Source organism: Lithobates pipiens, unplaced genomic scaffold (genome assembly GCF_037356315.1).
Source record: "Lithobates pipiens isolate NorthernLeopardFrog02 unplaced genomic scaffold, aLitPip1_a1.2 Scaffold_18, whole genome shotgun sequence".
Classification (NCBI taxonomy): Eukaryota; Metazoa; Chordata; class Amphibia; order Anura; family Ranidae; genus Lithobates; species Lithobates pipiens.
The window spans coordinates 298590367-298613327 of record NW_027507758.1 but is presented as its reverse complement, the minus strand read 5'-3'; the positions used below and the strand labels follow the sequence as shown (position 1 = coordinate 298613327).

Genomic DNA, 22961 nt, shown 5'->3' with positions numbered 1-22961 from the left:
ATGTCCCCGCCCATTATGATGTCACAGTCCCAGCATCCTCTGGGAGGAGGAGTCCGGCGAAAAGACCCCCGAAGACGGAAGAAGACCCCCCAGAGCTGTGCAATAAACTATTTTAACCCTTGTGTGTTGTGTTTTTTTCTTTACATTTTTTTCACAGGTGAATGGGTAGGGGTACATTGTACCCCATACTCATTCACATAGGGTGGGGGTCCGGGATATGGGGGCCCCATTATTAAAGGGGGCTCCCAGATTCCGATAAGCCCCCCGCCCGCAGACCGCCATGGGGACAAGGTGCTTTGGGGTGGGGGGGGCGTGGCATTACTCAGAATTGCTGGCAGACTCAGTCTTGTAGACCTGTATACATTTCAGGACAGGGTGGGCAGTTCTGTCATTACAGGTTCCCTCTAAGTTTCAGGTAAAGTTATTTTTAGGTTACAAAATTAATGGTACAAAATTATACAAAAATTGGTGTAGATCTGCACTAGGGCAGCTGCTGTGCACTGTGGCCTGATACAAAACACTTGAAATATGCGCTCTTCTTGTAATAAGAGCGCATGGTGGCCACTCTTATTAGGGGGTCTCACTCCATCCTTTGTTGGAGGCTGTTTTGGAGTCTCATTTCCATCATGGCTGTGGGAATCACTGAAATTGATGTTTTATATTTTTCCTGGACTTTGATTACTTTCAATATTTCCCCTTTTTTACTTTTTTTTTTTTTACTCTTTTACTATGTATGTGTATGTGCATGTGTTATTTGAGCACTATTGTGCTGCACTATTGCTTTACCAATGGTACAAAGTTGCTTCATGTGTAAAATTGTGGGCTCAATCAAAACATGCCTGGTAAACAAGGCCAGCACCAGACAATTACCAAATATTGTGTGTGTGGGGGGGGGGGGGGGGCGCATGCTGACAGTCGTGGCCTATGGTGTATTTTCTTGGGGCGATGGTATACTGTGCACAGCCAGCCAACCCCCCCCCCCACTCGGGGTCATGGTCAGTCATCTGCAACACCTGTGTTTCCAAGCACATTCTCCACGCTGTTTGTCCCCTCCTTGGTATCACACCGGTGTCCTTCCTCCCTTGGCCAATAGGGTAGCTACTTCTTTCGGCCAATCCAGAATTGGGCCTCAGTACCCATTTGGTTGGGTGGCAGAATCAGTGTTATAATAGCGAATATTTGCTATTGTCACATAACTGGGTAGGTTCAGAGCGCAGTGCTCTGCACCCCGAGCCCACCCTTTTTTGAAGCCTATCTCTAATCACGTGCTTTAAAAAAGAAAACACCCCCCCCCCCCCCACTGTAATCCATGCATCTGGCGCCCTGCATGTAGATTTGCATAACAAGAATAATGTATAACATTGGCATGTCAGTTCCAGATAGATGTATACAATTGGTGAGAAATGGATAAATGACAGAAAGTTCACACACTGGTTGCCTGCTAGAGAAGTGATACTAGGCTGTACAATATCTTGAGATTTGTCTGGAACAATATTGCCACAAAGACTGACTGTGACATTATTAATACAGCGGGCACTCTGAATTACAAGATTGCTAACATCGTTTTTTTTGACTGAACAATTGTGCGACTGAAGGCCTACAAAAACAGTGCAGAGCTTTGTCCGAGAAAGGGTCCTAATGGGGAAAAGGTCTGTTCTGTGTTCACCCAAGTACAGAATGTCGATTTGTATTGAGGTGTGTGCATGCCCAAATTAAACTGTTAAGCATTGTTCATATAGTATTTAGGAATGAATGAGGAAGTAAAATTGGAAAACCTCATATCACATAATGAAATATTAGAAAAGCTTGTATTACATAAGTCATTCTTGGAAGGATGTTTACTATAATAATTTTGGATCTTCCAAACCAAGAAAGGCATTTTTGGAATAACAGACCCTGTTTTCATTTCCTTTGAATATAATGGTACTTTAAGGATTAGCCATGGGACAAAAGAAAAGGTTTAAAATATATTTTGTGCAATTAAAGAAATGTATATCATACATAGATGTGGGTAAGCATTGGTCACCTTAACCTATACTGTCTAGGGTGAGGGTCAAGTAATCCCATACAAATCTATAATATTTAATTTGTGTATATTAATAGTATAAGCTGCATTAACTCAGGCCTCTAGAATTTGCTCAGTGCTGAAGAACATCTGTCAATTAAAATGTAGGTCTTATCTCAATTTGCTACAAAAGTGGAAATACACTTTAAGAAGAGGCAGTCGAGTATAATGAATAAAAGTAAGAGTATTCGGCAAAGTCCTTCTTTATATGTGCAAAATGGCTAAACAAAAGTAGGCCCTGCAGATTTTTGGGATGTATTTTAGTGTGGGACAGAAATAAGAATTAACCTGTAGAGGTGTCTGAAAGAGGGTTTAAGGAAAGATTAAGCTTGTTGGCTAAAATCAACATCCTTTCTGTGAAATCGGAGCTGGGAAGCAGTAAGTGGCATTGCAGGAAAACAAATAGATTAGCTCAGAAAAAAAACAAGAATTTAAGACAATGTGACAATGTATCTAAACATTAGAGAGAGAAAAAAAAAGGTACATGAATATGTAAAATAAGAGTAGAAATGTAGTAAAGTATGCCTTCTATCACCGCTGGAAAGGAAAAGAGGAAGTGCATCACATCATCAATAATACCTGGTGCATTGTCAGAGAAGTGTCAAATTGGCTTAATTTCGGTGTGGAGAGAGATATAACAGGGCTCTTTTCAGTGCTATTAGTTAGTGGGCTACATTGTGCTATTTTGCTTCAATTGTCAGTGTAGTATATTAGTTTAGTGTTAGTCTAGGGATAGTTTGAGTATAGTGAGGAGGACCATCATTCAGCTTTACATAGTGTGCAGCTAGAGTAGGGACGGCTCCGATAGTTTCACTGTAGTGTAGTGATCTTGACATTAATGTATAGCTAGAGTAGGGACAGGACAAATTGTGTCAGTGTAGTGATGGTTGAACACAGTCTATTTGATTGCGCTAATGCCAGTTTAACGCCATTTACTTCTGTGTGTGTTACTGCCAGTTTAACACCATATCGTTTTGCATGCGTTACTGCCAGTTTAACGCCATATTGTTTTGCATGCGTTACTGCCAGTTTAACGCCATATAGTTCTGTGTGTTACTGCCAGTTTAATGCCATATATTTCTGTGTATCACTGTATGTTTGGTACATTATATTGCAGTATATTAGTGTATCCGTGGAGTGTGTCTGTGTAGTGTAAGTATTGAAATTAAAGACCACCAAACACCTATTTATGTTGATTAAAGTGCATCTACGGACAGACTTTAACTTCTTCTTTACATCTGCTTATAAGCACCGCCCCCACCCTCCCAATAGTGTCTGAGAGGACAATAAGGAGAGGCAGACGTTCCCCTGGCACTGTAAGGGGGTCAGCAACAAATGTGTCCATGGGCAAAGGTGGACGTGGTGGTCAGCCCTCAGGCAAGGCATAATTTCCTCTGTTTAGTGAGTTTGCCTGTGCTATTCAGCCACAGCATGCAGAGGAGGACTGGCTTACTAAACCTTCCTCATCCTCTGTCACACAAGCAGAGACAAGTGTGTAGTCCTCTGCAGTTGCCAGAGTGGATAAACCTGCCACCTTGTCCACCTCTATTCCTGCCATAGCCCCAACATCAGCCATTGAGGAGTCAGCTGAGTTATTTGACCACATTGTCAGCCACTTGCACCTTGGTGATGCCCAGCCATTACTGGATTCCCATGTTGGTTCTGAGGTTGAGGATGACAGGAACATGCGTTTACAGAGAGGGAGGAACACTGGTAGACAAATTGGCTTTCATGTTTCCCAAGCCGCAGCATACTGCCAAGTTGGCTCCAGTGGTAATGATGAAGATAGAGGAGATGGAGATGATGATGAGGTCACTGACGTGACTTGGGTGCCAGATAGAGCAGAGGAGGAAACTGAAGGTGAGGCAGCACAATCCCAAAGAGGCCGACATCAAGAAAGAGTAGAGAGCAGCCACCCAATTTCATCACATTCTGCAGCTATCTCCCGGCTCACTTCCCAAAGCTCAGCCGTCTGAGCCTTTTTCAGCACATCTGCAGCAGATCGCACTGTCGCTATCTGCAAACTGTGTCTCAGGCACATCAAACGTGGCAAAAACACCAACCACTTGGGTACCACATGCTTAACAAGGCATTTAACGTCCAACCACTCAGCCCATTGGCCAGAGCACCTAAAAGCCACACAAAAGGCGCACAAATCTGTCCCTCCTCCTTACCCATTTCAGTCTGCCCCTGCGAGTCATTACCTTTCAGCAGCCTCCATTGACAGTGATGATGGTATAGCATAGGGTGTTCCAGGTCCTAGCAGCATATCTGCCAGCAGCACACCACTAGCTGTAGACGGCAAATTTCTCTGCCCCATTTGCTGCAGCGGGGAAAAAAACAGTCTCTGCCACCCACATGCCCAGCGTCTGAATGCAAGCTTGTCAAAGCTGTTGGCTCTCCAACTTCTGCCTTTCAGCCTGGTGGCTTCTGTCCCCACAATGTTCTGTACCACAATGGCAGGTTCCCAGGCGCTACTACTTTTCACGCAAGGCTGTTCAATACCTCTACCATCACGTGAAAGGGAATGTTCTGGCATCATTAGGCAAGGCAGTCAGCCATAAAATCCAACTTAATGCTGACACGTGGTCCAGCAAGCATGGGCAGGGATGATATATTTTGTTCACAGCACACTGGGTAACACTGCTTGCAACTTGAAAGGATGCAGGACAGGGCTCGGTGCTGCAGCTAGATGTGACCCCACGGCTCCATACAGCTGGTGGTGATGATGCCAGACCTGTGACCTCTACCCCCTCCTCCGCAGAATTGTCCTATGAACATCAGGTACCGAGTAAGGGTTCAAAGGGCTATTCCCAGAGTCAGGATAAAAGGTGACATGCAGTGCTTCAGCTGGTGTGTTTAGGGGACAGGAACCACACTGGAGCAGAGATTCTTGCAGCTCTGCAGGGACAGGTCCAGAGGTGGTTCACACCACGCCAGCTGGAGCCAGGAATGGTGGTGTTCGATAATGGCTCAAACCTCCTGCCCGCCTTTAGACGGGGAAAGTTGACATATGTGCCATGCCTGGCACATGTCCTCAATTTGGTTGTGCGTTTCCCAAGTACATACACAGGGTTGCAAGATGTACTAAAGCAGACCAGAAGAGTCTGTAGCAATTTCAGGTGGTCATACAAAGCCAGTGCTCGGTTGGCTGAAATTCAGAGGGAATTCCACCTGCCCGTAAACCACCTGATTTGTGACATGCCCACCAGGTGAAACTCAACTTTAGGAATGCTGCAGTGGCTATCTATGCAGCAGAGGGCCGTTAAAGAGTACCTGTGCCAGTACGGCACGATGACAAGCTCAGACCACCTCAGCTTTTTTTCCCCAACGCCAATGGCTGATCATTAAAGATGCATGCACTGTATTGTCACCATTTGAGAAGGGCAGAAGTATGGTGAGCAGTGACCATGCATCAGTGACACAATCCCTGTTGTGTTCCTGCTGGAGCAGACTCTAATTGGCATTATGGACAGGGCACTGGAGGTAGAGCAGCAGGAGGAAGAGGATTTCCTTTGCTCTCAAGGCCCACTTTATCCAGACACTATGATTCCTATGTCACAGAACGCACAGAAGGAGAGGGGAGGATGATTCTGGCACTTTCATAGGCTTCAAAGAAGAGGAAGACATGCATCAATCTGTAAGCAATGGCTTTCCAACCCCAGGACCCTTGGGAGTAGTACGTGGCTGGGAGGAGGGAGTTCCAGATGCTGTCATCCTGAGTGACCCCAAGGAGTCTGCTTCTCAAGCCTCTGAAAATTTGAGGCTCATGGGCAATCTCATGAGCCTTAAAACCTGCGAAGGGACCCAAGAATACGTGGAATAAAGGACGACGATTACTGGTTGGCAACCCTCCTTGACCACCGTTATAAGGGGAAAGTCTCAGAACTCATCCCATCCCCCACAGAGAGTGCAGAAGATAAAATCCCTTGAGGACACATTAAAGAGGATTTTATTGCAGCAGATTCTAGGCATGGTACAGACCTGCCACTTTACAAGTAGACTAAGGTGACCCCCACCCCGGCACTACATTGGAAGCAATTTCTCGTTTTTATGCTTTCACTTTAAAAATCAAAAAATCACTGATCATTTAAAAAGGACGTTTATTACAAACTTTTCTGATACATGTCCCCCAGGGTTGGGACCTGGACCCCTATAACCATTGTATGCCCAATTACTTGCATATAAGCCTCCAAAATGGGCACTTTTGATTTTTAACGTTTGGGTCCCATTGACCAATGGGGTTCGTTATTCAGGTTGGAACCTGCACGGTGTTTGAAAGTTCTGGTGCGAACCAAACAGGGGTCCGCTCGGCCTATGCCTATTTGACAGGTGCAGAAATAGAAAGTGAGGGAAAGCAGAGACAGACAGCAGATAAAACCCCCTTCTAGTATATGAAGTAGAATCTCTAATTTTCCTGTCTAATATTTAGTTTGGGCATCTAACAATGTGGTTATGCAATAAGGGTGTCCTAACCTTTGCTGTGCAAGTTACTTGATTTCTAAAGATTATATTGTTGGTCATTTCCGTTTGTAGATTTCCCTTCATTTACTGGTGTCAGGCAACACAGAAAGTTCTAAAAAATCTTTTAAATTCTGATACAGCATTAAAACTTGGCAGAGGTATAAATTCTGGTTATTAGTGTCATGGGCCTTAGGATGGGTATGCATCACGATGATGAATCTTCCAGCAGTGGTCAATGATGAGTTTTAAAATACTGTGCTGGTAAAATGAAAAGTAGTAGTTAAAATCATAAACATCACTTTACTGTGAAGTGGAAATCAATGACTAATGCAAAACATTTTCATTCTACACTGTAAGGGAAGCTTAGCTATTTAAAAATATAACACAAACAGTAAATAATAATACCATTTCACAGGAAAATTATAGAGATAAAAGATAATTAGTGTCAGTGGTTATTCGTGCGAGTGGTAGATGTTGCTCATTGCTCAAGGAATCCCCAGCGATCTCTGGGGGAACCCTAGAGTTCCACAGAACCCTGGATGAAAAAGTCTGCTCTAAACACATTTCAGGTGGATAAGAACAAAAGGTATGCATAGTGTCCCCACCAACATGCTATAGAAAAAGACACTTGCTCTCTACCTGGAGGCAGTGGTCTAACAAGCCCCCTGCTGAGACAGAGCTAGACCTTTGCTGACTACTGCAGCAGGTCTGACTCAACTGGGGGGGGGGGTGTGCCGGAGACATCAGCAGTATGATCTCAGCGTCCACACAAAAGCACATGGAATGTATTTAGCTGATTTAAACTGAAAGTTCACTTGGGTTTTAAAGCAGTTTGCATTAGTTCACAAAAGTAGTCCTGGAAGTTCAGCTCCTCAGACAGAAAGGTGTCAAAAGTATATAGCACAATGGTCTCACAAGAGCAGATTGTAAAGACTGAAAATATTTTAGCAGTTGCATGTTTTTCACACTGGGACATTTTTCAGGGAAAGATGGTTATCCAGTTAGGTTGTGTACTCATTTTGCATGTGACCTTATGTTTTCCTGTGTTTGGTGACTGCACCACTATGATTACATTTTGCTGCACAGTTCAGTTATAGAGTACTTTATAGCGGAGTCACAAGTCCAGGAGCTGATCAATTTCCTGCCTACATCATTGATCACAAACACCATGGGTAGAATGTATATGGTTAACTAATCACCATATTACTCAAACGAAATGGCCTGAAAAGTTACATGTTCAAATTAATAAATGCACAACTGTATTATCTAATACATTTATAAATATCAAACCTGTCCTAATTAATGACTTAAAAAGGACAAGACGTGGTGAGAAATTCATCCAAAGAGAATAGCGACAAAATAAATAAATATATATATATATATATATTTTTTTTTTTTAACCCTAGCCCACTCTACTTTACAATACATATAGAAAAAAGGTGGTGGTCAACAGCTACTCTTGGCTAAAATACAGATGCCGTTTAGAAGAGGAATTGAACTGAATTCCGGAAGCTGTATCCAAAAAAAAAGGCAGGTAAAGAGCAACAGATTAGCTACTAGTATTGATAAACAAGAAAAAGAAACCGCGCTAAGGTGAGCAACAAATTATGTACTAGTTGGTCGTGAAAGGACCCAGTTCAGCTGCGGCTTAACTGTATCACATAACTACAGAAAAAACACATGGAAAAATAAAAAAGCTGTGCTAAACCATAAATATAACACGAAGTTTAGAAGGCAAGAACCTGCCGTGCATATACTTTTGTGACAATGTGACAATATCAAATAAGCCTATTACACCCTATCTCATAGGTTAAATAGGAAATTCAGGATGAATCATAAACAGTGATCCAAATGAAACAATGTAATAAACACCCGGTGTGTTAATAAAAATATAAATCGTGACAAAATACAGAAAAAGTCCTTTTAAATAAATTAAATGTAAACAAATGAAGAAATATGATCTTCCACTTGTGAATAGTGCTTGATCCACCACCATATATCCAGATTCACTTCTTACCAAAACTTCATGATCCCCCACTACAGAGGGCCACATAAAGCTTGTAGGTATAAAATTATCCCCTGCTCCGGAAAAGATTCTGGCTGTTCTCCTCACTCCACCGTTTTCGTAACCAGGTTATTGAATAAACTTCCTCAAACCATCTCCCGTATACTTAAACGTCTCGAAGATATACGCCAATTATATGGAAAAGAGATGAAGCTCCAATAGTATAAAATCCTTTATTAAATGGATCCAAATATTAAATAAAATGCACTTACAATGTACAAGAAAAAGGTCAGCCTTAAGTCCGTTGCACCGGCTGGACGCAAACGGACAAACCCGTCCTTCCTGGATATACACTCCTTCACACGGGGTGACGTTAGCGCGTTGCTCATTCCTACGCATTTCGTAAAAAGATTACGTCATCCAGGGGCACGAGCGGCACACTACATCACCTCCATTTATACTGCCACTACCCCACCAAGCCTCGCTCTGGGCACTCGGCAATTCCTACTTAAACCAAGCCTCGTTTTCGGTGATGAACTGACTAATAAAACTTCCAGTTCATCAGCCCCTCCCATAGTCCTCTGTTGACCCAATCCCTATACTGGGCCACCGGTGACTTCCGCTTCGATCAAGCCTCACTTCTAATAGTGAACACATTCCCCAATCACCCAGCATACTTAATCATCATAAGGATTCGCAAAACCCATTTAGGAGAGCCAATAGCAGACAATGAACCCCACTCCTACTTCCGACAAGTTTGCCAGAAGTGCAGTCGTGAGTGCGCAGTGTATACACGCATTAAAGTGAGGCTTGGTTTAGTGGAGTCTGCTGGACTTAAGGCTGACCTTTTTCTTGTACATTGTAAGAGCATTTTATTTTATATTTGGATCCATTTATTGAAGGGTTTTATACTATTGGAGCTTCATCTCTTTTCCATGTAATTGGCGTATATCTTCGAGACGTTTAAGTATAAGGGAGATGGTTTGAGGAGGTTTATTCAATAACCTGGTTACGAAAACGGTGGAGTGAGGAGAACAGCCAGGATCTTTTCCGCAGCGGGGGATAATTTCATACCTACACGCTTTATGTGACCCTCTGTAGTGGGGGGTCATGAAGTTTTGGTAAGAAGTGAATCTGGATATATGGTGGTGGATCAAGCACTATTCACAAGTGGAAGATCATATTTCTTCATTTGTTTACATTTAATTTATTTAAAAGGACTTTTTCTGTATTTTGTCACGATTTATATTTTTATTAACACACCAGATGTTTATTACATTGTTTGTTTCATTTGGATCACTGTTTACGATTCATCCTGAATTTCCTATTTAACCTATGAGATAGGGTGTAATAGGCTTATTTGATATTGTCCTATTGTCACAAAAGTATATGCACGGCAGGTTCTTACCTTCTAAACTTCGAGTTATATTTATGGTTTAGCGCAGCTTTTTTATTTTTCCATAGCTACTAGTATTGCCTTTGGTGTGCAGCGGATATTTCCCTATTACTATTTTATAATTCCTTGTTCTTTACTATGTGTCTGTGTGGGGACCATATTGGTAGTGGTAGAGTCAGGGCTTTGCTTCTTCATGTCACAGTCTCCAGCAGGGAAAATCATGAGTGGCACAGTGGCGAGATCAATAAATCTCACTCCGAATAGCCAGAGACTAGCAGTCATAAATAGCAGTGCATTAAATTTCACACTGCAGATATACAGCTATGAGGTGGTAGGCAGAGAAGTGCCCAGGCCCCCATAGTGTACTGTTATTTTTCAGAAGGAATTTTGAACAGGTAAATTTTTTAGGGTACTGCTTAGGTACAATGAATATTTCTAAATAACATAGCAAATGTCTACTTTGTGATGTCAGGTCTGCTTCAGATCATTTTTTTTTTTTTTTTTTATTCAAAGCAATGTTTTATATAACCTTCTACAACTAGGCACACTTATATGTCTTTTTATCATCTAGAAAAATAATGTATATTAAAAAACCAGTCTCATTTAACTTTCTGAATAATTAAAACAGATTACACATTATACAGCAACATACAGTACTGTGCAAAAGTTTTAGGTGTGGAAAAATGGTGTAAAATAGGAATGCTTTCATAAATATATATTTTCAGTGTTTATTTTTATCAGTTTACAAAATGCAAAAGAGCGAATAGAAGAAAAATCTAAATCAAATCAATGTTTTGTGTGACTACCCTTTGGCTTCAAACCAGCATTAATTCTTCAAGGTACACACAGTGCTTGCGCACACAGCTTTTTTTTTTTTTTTTTTTTTAACCACTTTCAGACCGGACCATTTTGCTGGTAAATGACCAGAGGTCTTTTTACAATTTGGCACTGCGCTGCTTTAACTGGTAATTGCGCGGTCATGCAATGTTGTACCCAAACAAAATTTGCGTCCTTTTCTTCCCACAAATAGAGCTTTCTTTTGATGGTATTTGATTGCCTCTGCGATTTTTATTTTTTGCGATATAAACGTAAAAAGACCGCAAATTTTGAAAAAAAATGATATTTTCTACTTTTTGTTATTAGAAAAATCCAATAAACTCAATTTTAGTCATACATTTAGGCCAAAATGTATTCAGCCACATGTCTTTGGTAAAAAAAAAGTCAATAATTGTATATTTATTGGTTTGCGCAAAAGTTGTCACATCTACAAACTAAGGTACGTTTTCTGGAATTTACGCAGCTTTTAGTTTACGACTGCCTATCTCATTTCTTGAGGTGCTAAAATGGCAGGGCAGTACAAAACCCCCCCAAATGACCCCATTTTGGAAAGTAGACCCCCTAAGGAAATTGATAAGTGGCATGTTGAGCCCATTGAATATTTTATTTTTTTGCCTCAAGCGATTGAATAATGACAAAAAAAAAATTTATTTTATTTTTTTACACAAAGTTGTCACTAAATGATATATTGCTCACGCATGCCATGGGCATATGTGAAATGACACCCCAAAATAAATTCTGCTGCTTCTCCTGAGTACGGGGATACCACATATGTGGGACTTTTTGGGAGCCTAGCCGCGTACGGGGCCCCGAAAACCAAGCACCGCCTTCAGGCTTTCTAAGGGCGTAAATTTTTGATTTCACTTCTCACTACCTATTACAGTTTTGAAGGCCATAAAATGCCAAGATGGCACAAAACCCCCACAAATGACCCCATTTTAGAAAGTAGACACCCCAAGCTATTTGCTGAGAGGCATGTTGAGTCCATGGAATATTTTATATTTTGCCACAAGTTGCGGACAAATTACAAACTTAAATTTTTTTTTATTTTTTTGTTTCACAAAGTTGTCACTAAATGATATATTGCTCACACATGCTATGGGCATATGTGAAATGACACCCCAAAATAAATTCTGCTGCTTCTCCTGAGTACGGGGATACCACATGTGTGGGATTTTTTGGGAGCCTAGCCGCGTACGGGGCCCCGAAAACCAAGAACCGCCTTCAGGTTTTCTAAGGGCGTAAATATTTGACTTCACTCCTCACTACCTATTACAGTTTTGAAGGCCATAAAATGCCAAGATGGCACAAAACCCCCACAAATGACCCCATTTTAGAAAGTAGACACCCCAAGCTATTTGCTGAGAGGCATGTTGAGTCCATGGAATATTTTATATTTTGCCACAAGTTGCGGGAAAATTACAAACTTTTTTTTTTTTTTTTTTTTTTTTTCACAAAGTTGTCACTAAATGATATATTGCTCACGCATGCCATGGGCATATGTGAAATGACACCCCAAAATAAATTCTGCATTGCATTGCGATCTGCAAACTCGGATCGCATGGCGTGAACACCCATGTGATCCGATTCTGCTGCGGACCAAAAAAAGGGTCCCGTGCGAGTTTGCGGCGGGTGCGACACGAATTCAGCCATACTATCTGTATGGCTGAACTCGAATCGCACAGAGATCGGATGTGATTTGCACTGCAGTGCGGTGCGAATCACATCCGTTCTCATAAACCGCTGCAATGTGAACCCAGCCTTAGTGACACTGGCGACGGGGGGTGATCACGGGGTTAAACCTTTATTGGGGGGGTTAGGGGGGTACCTTAGAACTAAAGGGGGCTAACCCTAACTGCCCTAACAGTTATTACAGTCACAAATGACACCAATGCAAAAAAAAAAAAAAAAAAAAATTACATTGGTGTCACTGTGACTGGGGGGCAGGGGTAATTGGGGGGGTGATCGGGGGGGTGTGAGTGTGCCTGGCATGTTCTACTGTGTAGTGTCGTGTTGGTGCAACTCACCGATCCTCTCTCCTCGGTGTCGGAACGAAAAATACCGACATGGAGGAGAGATTACATCACTTCCTCTCCTGTGTTTACATTACAGGAGAGGACGTGATGTCACGGAGCATTTTCATTCGTCGGGAGCGATCGCGAGGGGGTGGCCATGAATGAATGGCCGTCCCCTCGTCCGGGATCGCTCCCGAACAAATACCGACCGCCGCGGGCACCGGGCGGGGGCCCGATCGGGCCCCCGACCCGCGGGAAGGCAGGGACGTACATGTACGCCCATATGCCTGCCCGTGCCATTCTGTCGACGTACATCGTCGTGCGGCGGTCGGGAAGTGGTTAAGGAACTCAGTAGGTAGGTTGTTCCAAACATCTTGGAGAATTAAATGCAGATTTTCTATGGATGTAGGCTGCCTAAAATCCTTCTGTCTCTTCATGTAATCCCAGACAGACCAGATTATGCTAAAATCATGGTTCTGTGGAGGCCAAACCATCACTTCTAGGTCTCCTTTTTCTTTACACTGAAGATAGTTCATAGACATTGGCTGTATGTTTGGGGTCTTTGTCCTGCAGCAGAAAAAAATTGGGGCCAATCACACACCTCCCTGATGGTATTGCATGATGGATAAATATATGCATGCATTTCTCAGCATTGAGGACACCATTGATCCTGACCAAATCTCCAACTTTATTTGCAGAAATGCAGTCCCAGACTTTAAAGGAACCTCCACCATGCTTCACTGTTGCCTGCAGACACTCATTATTGTACCACTCTCCAGCCCTTCGGTGGTAAACATGGTCCTGTTCAAAACTTTTTTTGAGATGTGTTGCTACCATTAATTTCAAAATGAACTTATTGGTTTCCTAAAATTGTACATTATGTCAGTCTAACCATTTGATAGCTTTTCGATTTTCTATTGTGAATAAAATATGGGTTTATGAGATTTGCAAATTACTGCATTCTGTTTTTATGTAGATTTCACAAAGCGCTACAATTTCTTTGGAATTGGGGTTGTCCATTACTAGGATTTTAATGAACTTTATAACTTTTTTCCTGCTTCTACTCTTTAGATGGGCCATTTTTTTAGCTTCCTCAAGTTAGGTAAGCAGTAAATGTCTTCAATTTCATTTGATTCAGCAGTTGTTTGGTGGCCCTGTCAGCACTGCCTGGCTTGGGCAAAAAGACGATTCTTCAATTAACTTTTGTTGAAGGAGCCAGAAAAGAATTGTTGGCCAAAGAGTGACTGCATCCACGCAATAATACGACAGAACACAGTAGACAGAAGGCGGATTATTTTATTGACATAGTTTAGCATGGATGGAGGAATCTATATATGAGCAGGGCTCTCCTATTTCTCCAGTTTTGTACTATATGGCAATGATACTGAGGGGAGGGAGGAACTGGCGTCGTGACATGACCCCGGTTTGTTTACAAGTGATCGCTCCGTCATTTGACGGAGCGATCACATGGTAAACGGCCGCTACCAGTGGCCGTTTACCGTGATGTGCCAGGTCTTCCGGACCTGGCAGTCACGGATGTTTGCAGGAGCACGCCCCAGGGGGCGCACAAGAGCAACATTCTGGGAGGACGTCCATGGACGCCCACCCTGAAAAAAACGAACGCGCTGTAGCTATCTTTCGGCTATGTCACGGTCGGCAAGTGGATAAGCTTGAATAATAATAATTTCTCTCATTTATCCAATGGGCTGAACAAGTGAAATCTTTGTGTGTATGGCTGGGTTCACACTGGAGCGATGTGGGAACGCCGCAAATCCGCGGCGGGTTCCCGCATCGCATGCCTCCCGGCGGCAGTTCACACTGCCCTATGCGAACTGCTGGGAGTGTCAGTGAAACGTTAATGACACCCCCAGATCAGTTCGCATATCGCAGTGCGATCTGCAAACTCGGACAGGAATCGGATCGCATGGTGTGAACACCCATGCGATCCGATTCTGCTGCGGACCAAAAAAAGGGTCCCGTGCGAGTTTGCGGCGGGTGCGATGCGAATTCAGCCATACTATCTGTATGGCTGAACTCGCATCGCACAGAGATTGGATGTGATTTGCACTGCATTGCGGTGCGAAACACATCTGGTTCTCGTAGCCGCTCCAGTGTGAACCCAGCCTATAACTAGCATTAAAAGGGTCTGCCTGCTATAATCACATGGTCAAGCGCAGTAAACTAAGCTAGGAAAGAAGGGCAGAAAATCTGATTTCAAGCAATTGCCTCTAAACAAGCTGTGTATGGAATATTACAGCAAATAATAGCTGTCTGCAGATAAAAATTGCAAAGTATTTGTATTTAATTTTAAATGAGAAAGTCAGTTGCAACTATATATATATATAAATGTATTTAACAAAAGTTGAGATTTCCTTTAGCTATCTCTAGCAGGTCACGCAGACCTATTCATACAAGCAGCCCGTAAAACTAGGTTTATGGTGACTACATTAAGAGTTTTGTCACAAAAACTGGTTTAATGTAACATTTGCTGGATTTCAGAAGTTAGTCATAACAGTTGTATAAAAATAACATGGATACCGTGCAGTCAGATACAAAAGATGAACACTAGGGTGTACATGTATAAACAGTTTTGATGACAGCCTCTGTATTTTGTAATGGCTTTGCTATTCTTACTTTTGCATTTTTTATGAGGGTTGTTTTTCTGGAACCATACATTTAGCCAAAATATGTGGGAAAAACTCAGAACTGATGTAACTATATTTTAACTGTACATTTTATAATTTCATTACTGTACTGCACAGCATCTTAACAGAATGTAACACAACTTTCACCCGCATTTCACATTTTTTCTAATTAGATTCAATTGCTAAAATGTATAAAACATGGGTGAACATTGTATTAATCTTGTGTGAACAGAAAATAAAACATGATTTGTAATTATGCACCAGGTTAAAATATTAAACTTTATGTTTGTGCAAAGAGCAGTAACCCAAACGGTATTATAAGTCTGCCCATGCAAAGCCCACTTGCTTAAAATCACCACTGTTTGGCCGACTGCACCACCATAGTTGTGTGCTTGGAATGAAGTTAATGGGGGAAATTAAATAAAGTTGCTGCGCCACTTTTCTGGCAGTAATCCCTCAGGTTAATGTACTGTGCCAAATTACTAAAGCATCTGCGACACTTTTGGTTCTGACAGCGACTTGTGCACCAAATTCACGTAGTCAGGTAATGCGCCACTTTTAAATTGGGGTGCAAAACCTGCACCAAATTCAAACTAAAATACCAACAGCTTGCATCTTATGTAAGTGGAGCTAATTAAGAACAACTGTTGTTTGGTGTACAGAGAGAAACTGGTTGACAGATTTTGCAACCGTGTCTCACGTGAATTCTTAAAGTGGTGCAGCGTGTGCCAAATTCAAGTACGAATTCTAGATAAGTACATGCATTTGGTGCATGCTGCACCACTTTGACAACACATGGGAGAAACCCACCCAAAATCTGTCTGCACCAGTCTTTATGAATTCCAGGAAATGTGCATTACCAGATCAAGCAAGCACAATGCCATAAAGTTTATTTAAAAATACCTTAGTAGTATGAAAACATGCTTTTGGAGATATGAGACTGATATTTACATTGTCAAAGAAAGAACTTCAAGAAAGGGGACTTTCTTAATACAAAGAAACAGAAATTTCAGAATAGTAGAAGCACTAAGTACGTCCATCATTGTCCAACCACTGGAAATGGAAGTAAATGGAAGGAAATTAGCAATAGGTGTTTATATTGGGTGGTGTTGTACCAGGGACTCTCTAGCCGTCTGTCAGGTTTGATATTACACACCCACCTCACTCTCCCAAATTAGAGTCAGACAGGATTAACAGCAAATAGCAGCAAAAGCTTTATTTAACTGGCTAATAACATGTCACATCCGTTACTGGGAAGGTGATGAAATGCTTTCCAATTGATCAATAGGCAGTGCTTTGCTTGTCACGTTAGTTTACCTTTCTTCATATTAAGGGGACTCCAGGATATGATGTTTTTCGGTGTCTGGATTTATGCACACAGTCTCAGCATACACCACATATCATATGGAAAATGTTTTTAAAGAGTATCACCTACTTTTCATTGATAAGTATGAAAATTGAAAATGCATCTTTGTTTGGCAAAAATTGTGCAGTACCGGTTTTACAACGTGTGATAGGCATAAGAAAATTACCTGATTGTACAAATCTGACATACCAAATACACTTTGAAGGAGAAAAAAAACACACAATGCACCGATTTGTTTTACTCATATTTTCAATCTCATTTGAAAGTGCATAACAAAAACATATCTTACAAAATAAAATAAAACTTTTATTCTGCTACTGCATCCTACAGGATTTTCAGACTTTTGGAACCACTTTCAATCGCAAAACAGACTGAACGGATCAAAGTAACCTGTTGCCAACAGTTTCTATCTCAAAAATCAGAACTGTTAGTAATAAGTTGCCTTGCTGCAACTGATTGTTTTTGTGTTCAAAAACGGGTTGAACCTGCCTGTTAAAATGACATGTGTGTAAGGGTTCATGTCCATGGTGGCATGCTGTAAAATGTATGCATATTTTTCCACCTGAGAGCTACAGTTGCCCATAGGATTCAATGGCTTTACACAGGTATACAACAGTACTTGTGTAAACACGTGCATGCGTACAACCCTAGATGCAGACTGTGTCCAGAGATGTACATCCACTGCCCACACATATTGCAATATCCCATAATTTTATTAACAACTATATAGTGCAGCAGCCTTCCTAAATAAGTCAGTTTCTACCCAGCCAGGTAGGCTCTCCCACTATAAAGCTGACTGTTGGTAAGACTAAAGAATATTTTACAATCAGATTGTATACTGATCTCGAGCACTGCAGCTATGAATTGTATACATGTCAGCATACAAAGACAAACATTTAATATCGCACTATAATTATAACATTTGTCTGTAATATACAAATAATTGTGGATTAAGGTTTGCAGTTGATAAAAAATAAAATAAAAGTCAAAATCCCAGGGTGCTTCAATCTGCAACCTTTGACAACACTGGTGTGTTGAAGGCTGCCCCTAACCCCCACCTTCCTCCAGAGGTCCTATGTCATCTACTAAGGGTAACAATCAGAGTAATGGGCTGATAGCACAATATGGGAGAGTGCGAGTCAGCATTTGACACTACCAGGAAGAATCAAAGCTAACAGACTAGCCGGTTCACAGTTTTACGAACAGATAAATATAAGTCAAATGCAAACTATATCTTTGCTTCTGTTTAGTTATATGGAGGGGGCCTCCTTCTAATAATGCTCTTATTAGCAACCGTGGAACTCACTCTCGTTAATTATTTGATTAAAATATTTATTACATACACTAGTGTTTCCCAAACCTGTCCTCGAGTACCACCAACAATTTATGTGGCTATATCATAAACACTAATTACCCTATATACACATTGGTGAGGTTGCACTGCTGCAAGACACGTATGGGAAAGACTGAACTAGTATATCAAAGCTAACAGAAATGAGAAGGTCATGATAACTGAATAGAAAAGCTACTGTATCTATATTCTGACATGAGATAGAAGACTGAAAAAGAAAACCTTCCTGCAGATTTTCCCATACAGAAGTGTAAAAAACATCATTATGTAAGTGTACACAACATGTGCTGTGCTGCAGAGAGACACTGCCTGCAAAAATAAAACTAAAAACATTTATTTTTTTTCGGTTCATGTGCAGCTAAATGCTCTCTGTTGGAAGATATTACATTGTCCTAGCCAGTCTTATTTTTTTCCTTCATCAACATAACATAACATATATGATTTGAAGAATATAGTCTTTTTAAGAATATAAATCTCACTCATGCCCTCTTAAAATTTGTTATAGAGTTTACTATAATACATTGTAAACAGGAACACCACCAGCACAGCTTCTGTTACTTAGATGTCATGTTTTACTTATACATCTTTCAATGCTTTTTCCATGTTTAATAAACCAGCAGATCAAACAATCATTTTCCCTTTTATAAAAAAAAAAAGTTGAACCTTGGGTACACAGTTGAAAACAAGTAGAAAAGAACGCAGCCCACTAGTTAGTATAAACCAGGAACAGGAGGCACATGCTGTCACTGACTCTCTGATCATTAGGTTGTGTGCTGAGCTACAAGGCAGCCGATAGTCTCAAGCAGATCTCCTTGTTCCAACCAGCCTCAAGTTGTGGCAGAGCAAACCCGTCAATGTCATACTTATAGCTCACAAGAGCTCAATTAGGTCTTTGTCAACCATAACTAATGCTTTGACATGAGTTAGGAAAATCCTCTCCAAATGTGAGGGTCTCTTTCACTTGAGTGCCACAAGTCCTTCAGTCAGTGGGCTGCGGAACAACACTTATGTGGAGGAAGTTGTCCGGATAGCTGCAATATTCACTGAGCCACTGCAAGGGAGTCTCCAGCATAGGCTCTATACCATGGATCATCACCTGATACTTCTTTTCTCCATCTACAACAAAAAGGAAAACTTTTTTTATGAAACAGCAATTAAGAAAAAGGATTTTTTTTTTTTTTTATAAAACAGTAATTCAAAATCCCCAAACTGTTCCCACAAAGTTAAAAGCATGAAATTGTCCAAATGTCTTGATATGCTGATGTCTTAAGACAGGGCTCGACAAAACCCGGGCGCCAGGTCGCATTGGCGACTAGAAATAGCGACCTCGCGCCTGGGGCAGCACAGCTGGGGGTATCCTGTCTCTGTGGACCCCCCCAGCGTGATCGCGTCTTGGCCGTTCCGCCGGCGGCCGAAAATTTAGCCCGCGGCTTTGAGGCCTTCTGCGGTCCTATGATTCCTTATGGAATCTGGCGCCCTCTTGTGGTCGCCGTTGGTATGACAAACCAGCAATGCTAATGAAGCTCCCTCTGACTGTTTTATATTACCTGCCTTTTCTTCCCTTTATTTAGAACCCCCTAAACATTATATATATTTTTTATTCCAACACCCTAGAGAATAAAATGGTGGTTGTTGCAATACTGTCTGTCACACCGTATTTGTGCAGCGGACTTACAAGTGCACTTTTGTTGGGAAAAATAATTTAGTTAATAAAAAAATAAGACAACAGTAAAGTTAGCCCAATTATTTTTCATATTGTGAAAGATAATGTTACGCCGAGTAAATTGATACCCAACATGTCACGCTTCAAAATTGCACCCACTCATGGAATGGCGACAAACTTTTACCCTTTAAAATCTCCATAGGCGACGTTTAAAAAAATTCTACAGGTTGCACGTTTTGAGTTACAGAGGTCTGGGGCTAGAATTATTGCTCTCGCTCTACCGATCACGGCGCTACCTCCTATGTGTGGTTCGAACACCGATTTTATATGCGGGCAGGACAGGGCGCGTTTAAAAATTATTATTTTTTCTTCTTATTTTAACTTTTTTTTTTTTTTCCACTGTTCTTTTAAAAAAAATGTTGTGTCACTTTTATTCTTATTACAAGGAATGTAAAAATCCCTTGTAATAGAAAAAGCATGACAGGTCCTCTTAAATATGAGATCCGGGGGGGGGTCAGAGAGACCTCAGATCTCATATTTACACTAAAATGCAATTGAAAAAAAAATTGTCATTTGAAAAAAATAAAATGTCCCTCTAAGAGCTATGGGCAATGACTTGGAGACGGGGGGGGGGCGGCGACGGCGCTGCTATCTTCCCTTCACTCGTCTCCATGTCAGGCCAGGGACAGGTCCGGATCGCCGTCACGGATCTGGCTCCTAACTTTTTAAGCTGGCTCCTAGATTCCAAGCAAATTTGTCAACCCCTGTCTTAAGAATTCCCTTCACTGGAACTAAGGGGCCAAGCCCAGCCCCTGAAAAACAACCCCACCGCATAATCCCCCCTCCACCAAATGATTTGGACCAGTGTACGAAGCAAGACCCATAAAGACATGGAGCGAGTTTGGGGTAGAGAAAATTGACTGGCCTGCACAGAGTCCTGACTTCACCCGATATAACACTGCTCGGATGGATTAGAGCAGAGATTGCGAGCCAGGCCTTCTTGTTCAACATCAGTGCCTGACCTCACAAATGCGCTTCTGGAGGATAGGTCAAACATTCCCATAGACACACGCCTAAACCTTGTGGACAGCCTTCCCAGAAGAGTTAAAGCTGTTATAGCTGCGGGGGGGGGGGGGGGGAAGGGGGCAACTCGATATTGAACCCTATGGACTAAGACTAGGATGCCAGTTCAGGTGTATGTAAAGGCAGAAGTCACAATACTTTTGACAATATAGTAGCCACAGTATATAAGGGATCACTCTGTACAATCCATACCACTTTTTCTCAAAAAAATAAAAATAAAAGTCCAAATTTATCATGTCACTAAAAATGGTGAATAGAGAAAGAGCCCTACACATTTTAAAAGGCAGTTTAAATGTTAGTCTTAAAATATTATAGAAATGTTCTACAAAATGTGTTTCATTTTGAATTTCACCATGATCTGTACTGCATGCCTTTCTAATTTTTTTTTCTTCATCATTTCCATTGAGCCTACTAATAAATGTGTCATCAGTTCGAATCCCAACCACGCCATTACCTGCCTGGAGTTTGCATGTTTTCCCTGCACCTGTGTGGGTTTCCTCCCACACTCCAAAGACATGCTGGTAGGTTCACTGGCTCCTGTCTAAATTGGCCCTAGTATGTGTATGTATGAATGTGAGTTAGGGACATTAGATTGCAAGCTCCTTGAGGCTAGGGACTAATGTGAATGTATAATATATATGTAAATATTGCGTAAATTGATGGCGCTATATAAAGTACCTGTAATAAATAAAGAAATGTCTACGTATACCCTCTACCTAGAGCTGCACGATTAATCATGAAAAAATCGTGATCTCGATTCAACCCCCCTCATGATGTTAATCAACCATTTCCACGATTTTATGTAAAGAGCTGTCAATTAAAAAAAAGCCGACAAATCTTTATCAACATTCCTTAGCACTGAGAGATAGAGAAGATATACAAAGTATCTTTTAGTTCTTTTTAGATCAAAGGAATGAACTTCGGTCTGTAAATTAGGTCAGTTTAGCCACTTAAAGACTAAACCTTTTTTGACACTTGCTTAAAATCAGTATTTTTTGCTATAAAATTACTTAGAATCCCCAAACATTATATATATATATATATATATATATATATATATATATATATATATATATATATATATATATATTTTTTTTTTTTTTTTTAGCAGAGACCCTAGCGAAAAAAATAGCGGTCACTGCAATATTTTATGTCACACTGTATTTGGTCTTTCAAACGCATTTTTTGGGGGGAAAAAATACACATTAATTGATTAAAAAAAAAAAAAAAATTATATATATATATACACAGTAAAGTAAGCCCAATTTTTTGATATAATGTGAAAGATGATGTTACACCGCAAGAATCGTGATCTTTATTCTAAGTAAAAAAAAATTGTGATTCTCATTTTATCCAGAATCGTGCAGCTCTACCTCTACCCCATAATTTTTTGTGACATGCTATACCGAATCAAGCGCTGCTCCATAGTACATTGCATATAGAGTCAATATCTATCTACACACCTGAGGCAGCTTATTATATTTGACTATAAAACAGCTACAACAATTTTTAACGCTCTCTTTTTTAACGAGAAAGCAAAATAATTGCTTTCGCACCTCACAAATAATTTAGGAAGAAGTGAATTTTAAAGAACTCCACCAACCACTGTGCGTAGTCACAATGGCTACTAAACACAGCTCCATCAAAGCTTTAGAAAAAAGGACAACCCTTACAGTAAAAACCAAAATGCTTTTTGTTTTCTCCAAATCAAGAGAGAGAAAAAACAGCTCCCATGATACCAAATGAGCTTCTTCTATTCTACACTATGGTGTTATAGGACAACAAATTCATTTGTGCTTCTATATCATTTTTGGTTGTGATTTGAGACCCTAAATAAACTTTGCCCTCATCAATCAATGACAATATGCAAAGACACAAATTGGGTCTAGTTCAAGCACAGAACTGCAAATCAACTGCTCAGGATAGTTAAAAAAGTCCCAATTAGAGTTTATTTATATATATTTGTTCCAGTTCTCCTTATGCCGCGTACAGACGACCAAACTTTTCGATGGACTAGGTCCGACGAAACGAATCCGCCGGCCATTTCGATCGTGTGTGGGCTTCATCATCG

At 41.0% G+C, this 22961-nt stretch overlaps 1 protein-coding gene across 1 annotated transcript in view; it reads right to left on the bottom strand.

The window, feature by feature from the left end:
* Positions 1 to 16617: 16617 nt before the first annotated feature.
* The window catches only part of ATG5 (autophagy related 5), a 286210-nt gene continuing 279866 nt past the window's right edge, over positions 16618 to 22961 (bottom strand). The window contains exon 8 of the mRNA XM_077487175.1: positions 16618 to 19260. Within this exon, the coding sequence (XP_077343301.1) occupies positions 19124 to 19260 (137 nt within the window). The 3' untranslated portion in view covers positions 16618 to 19123. The remainder of the gene's footprint in view (positions 19261 to 22961) is intronic.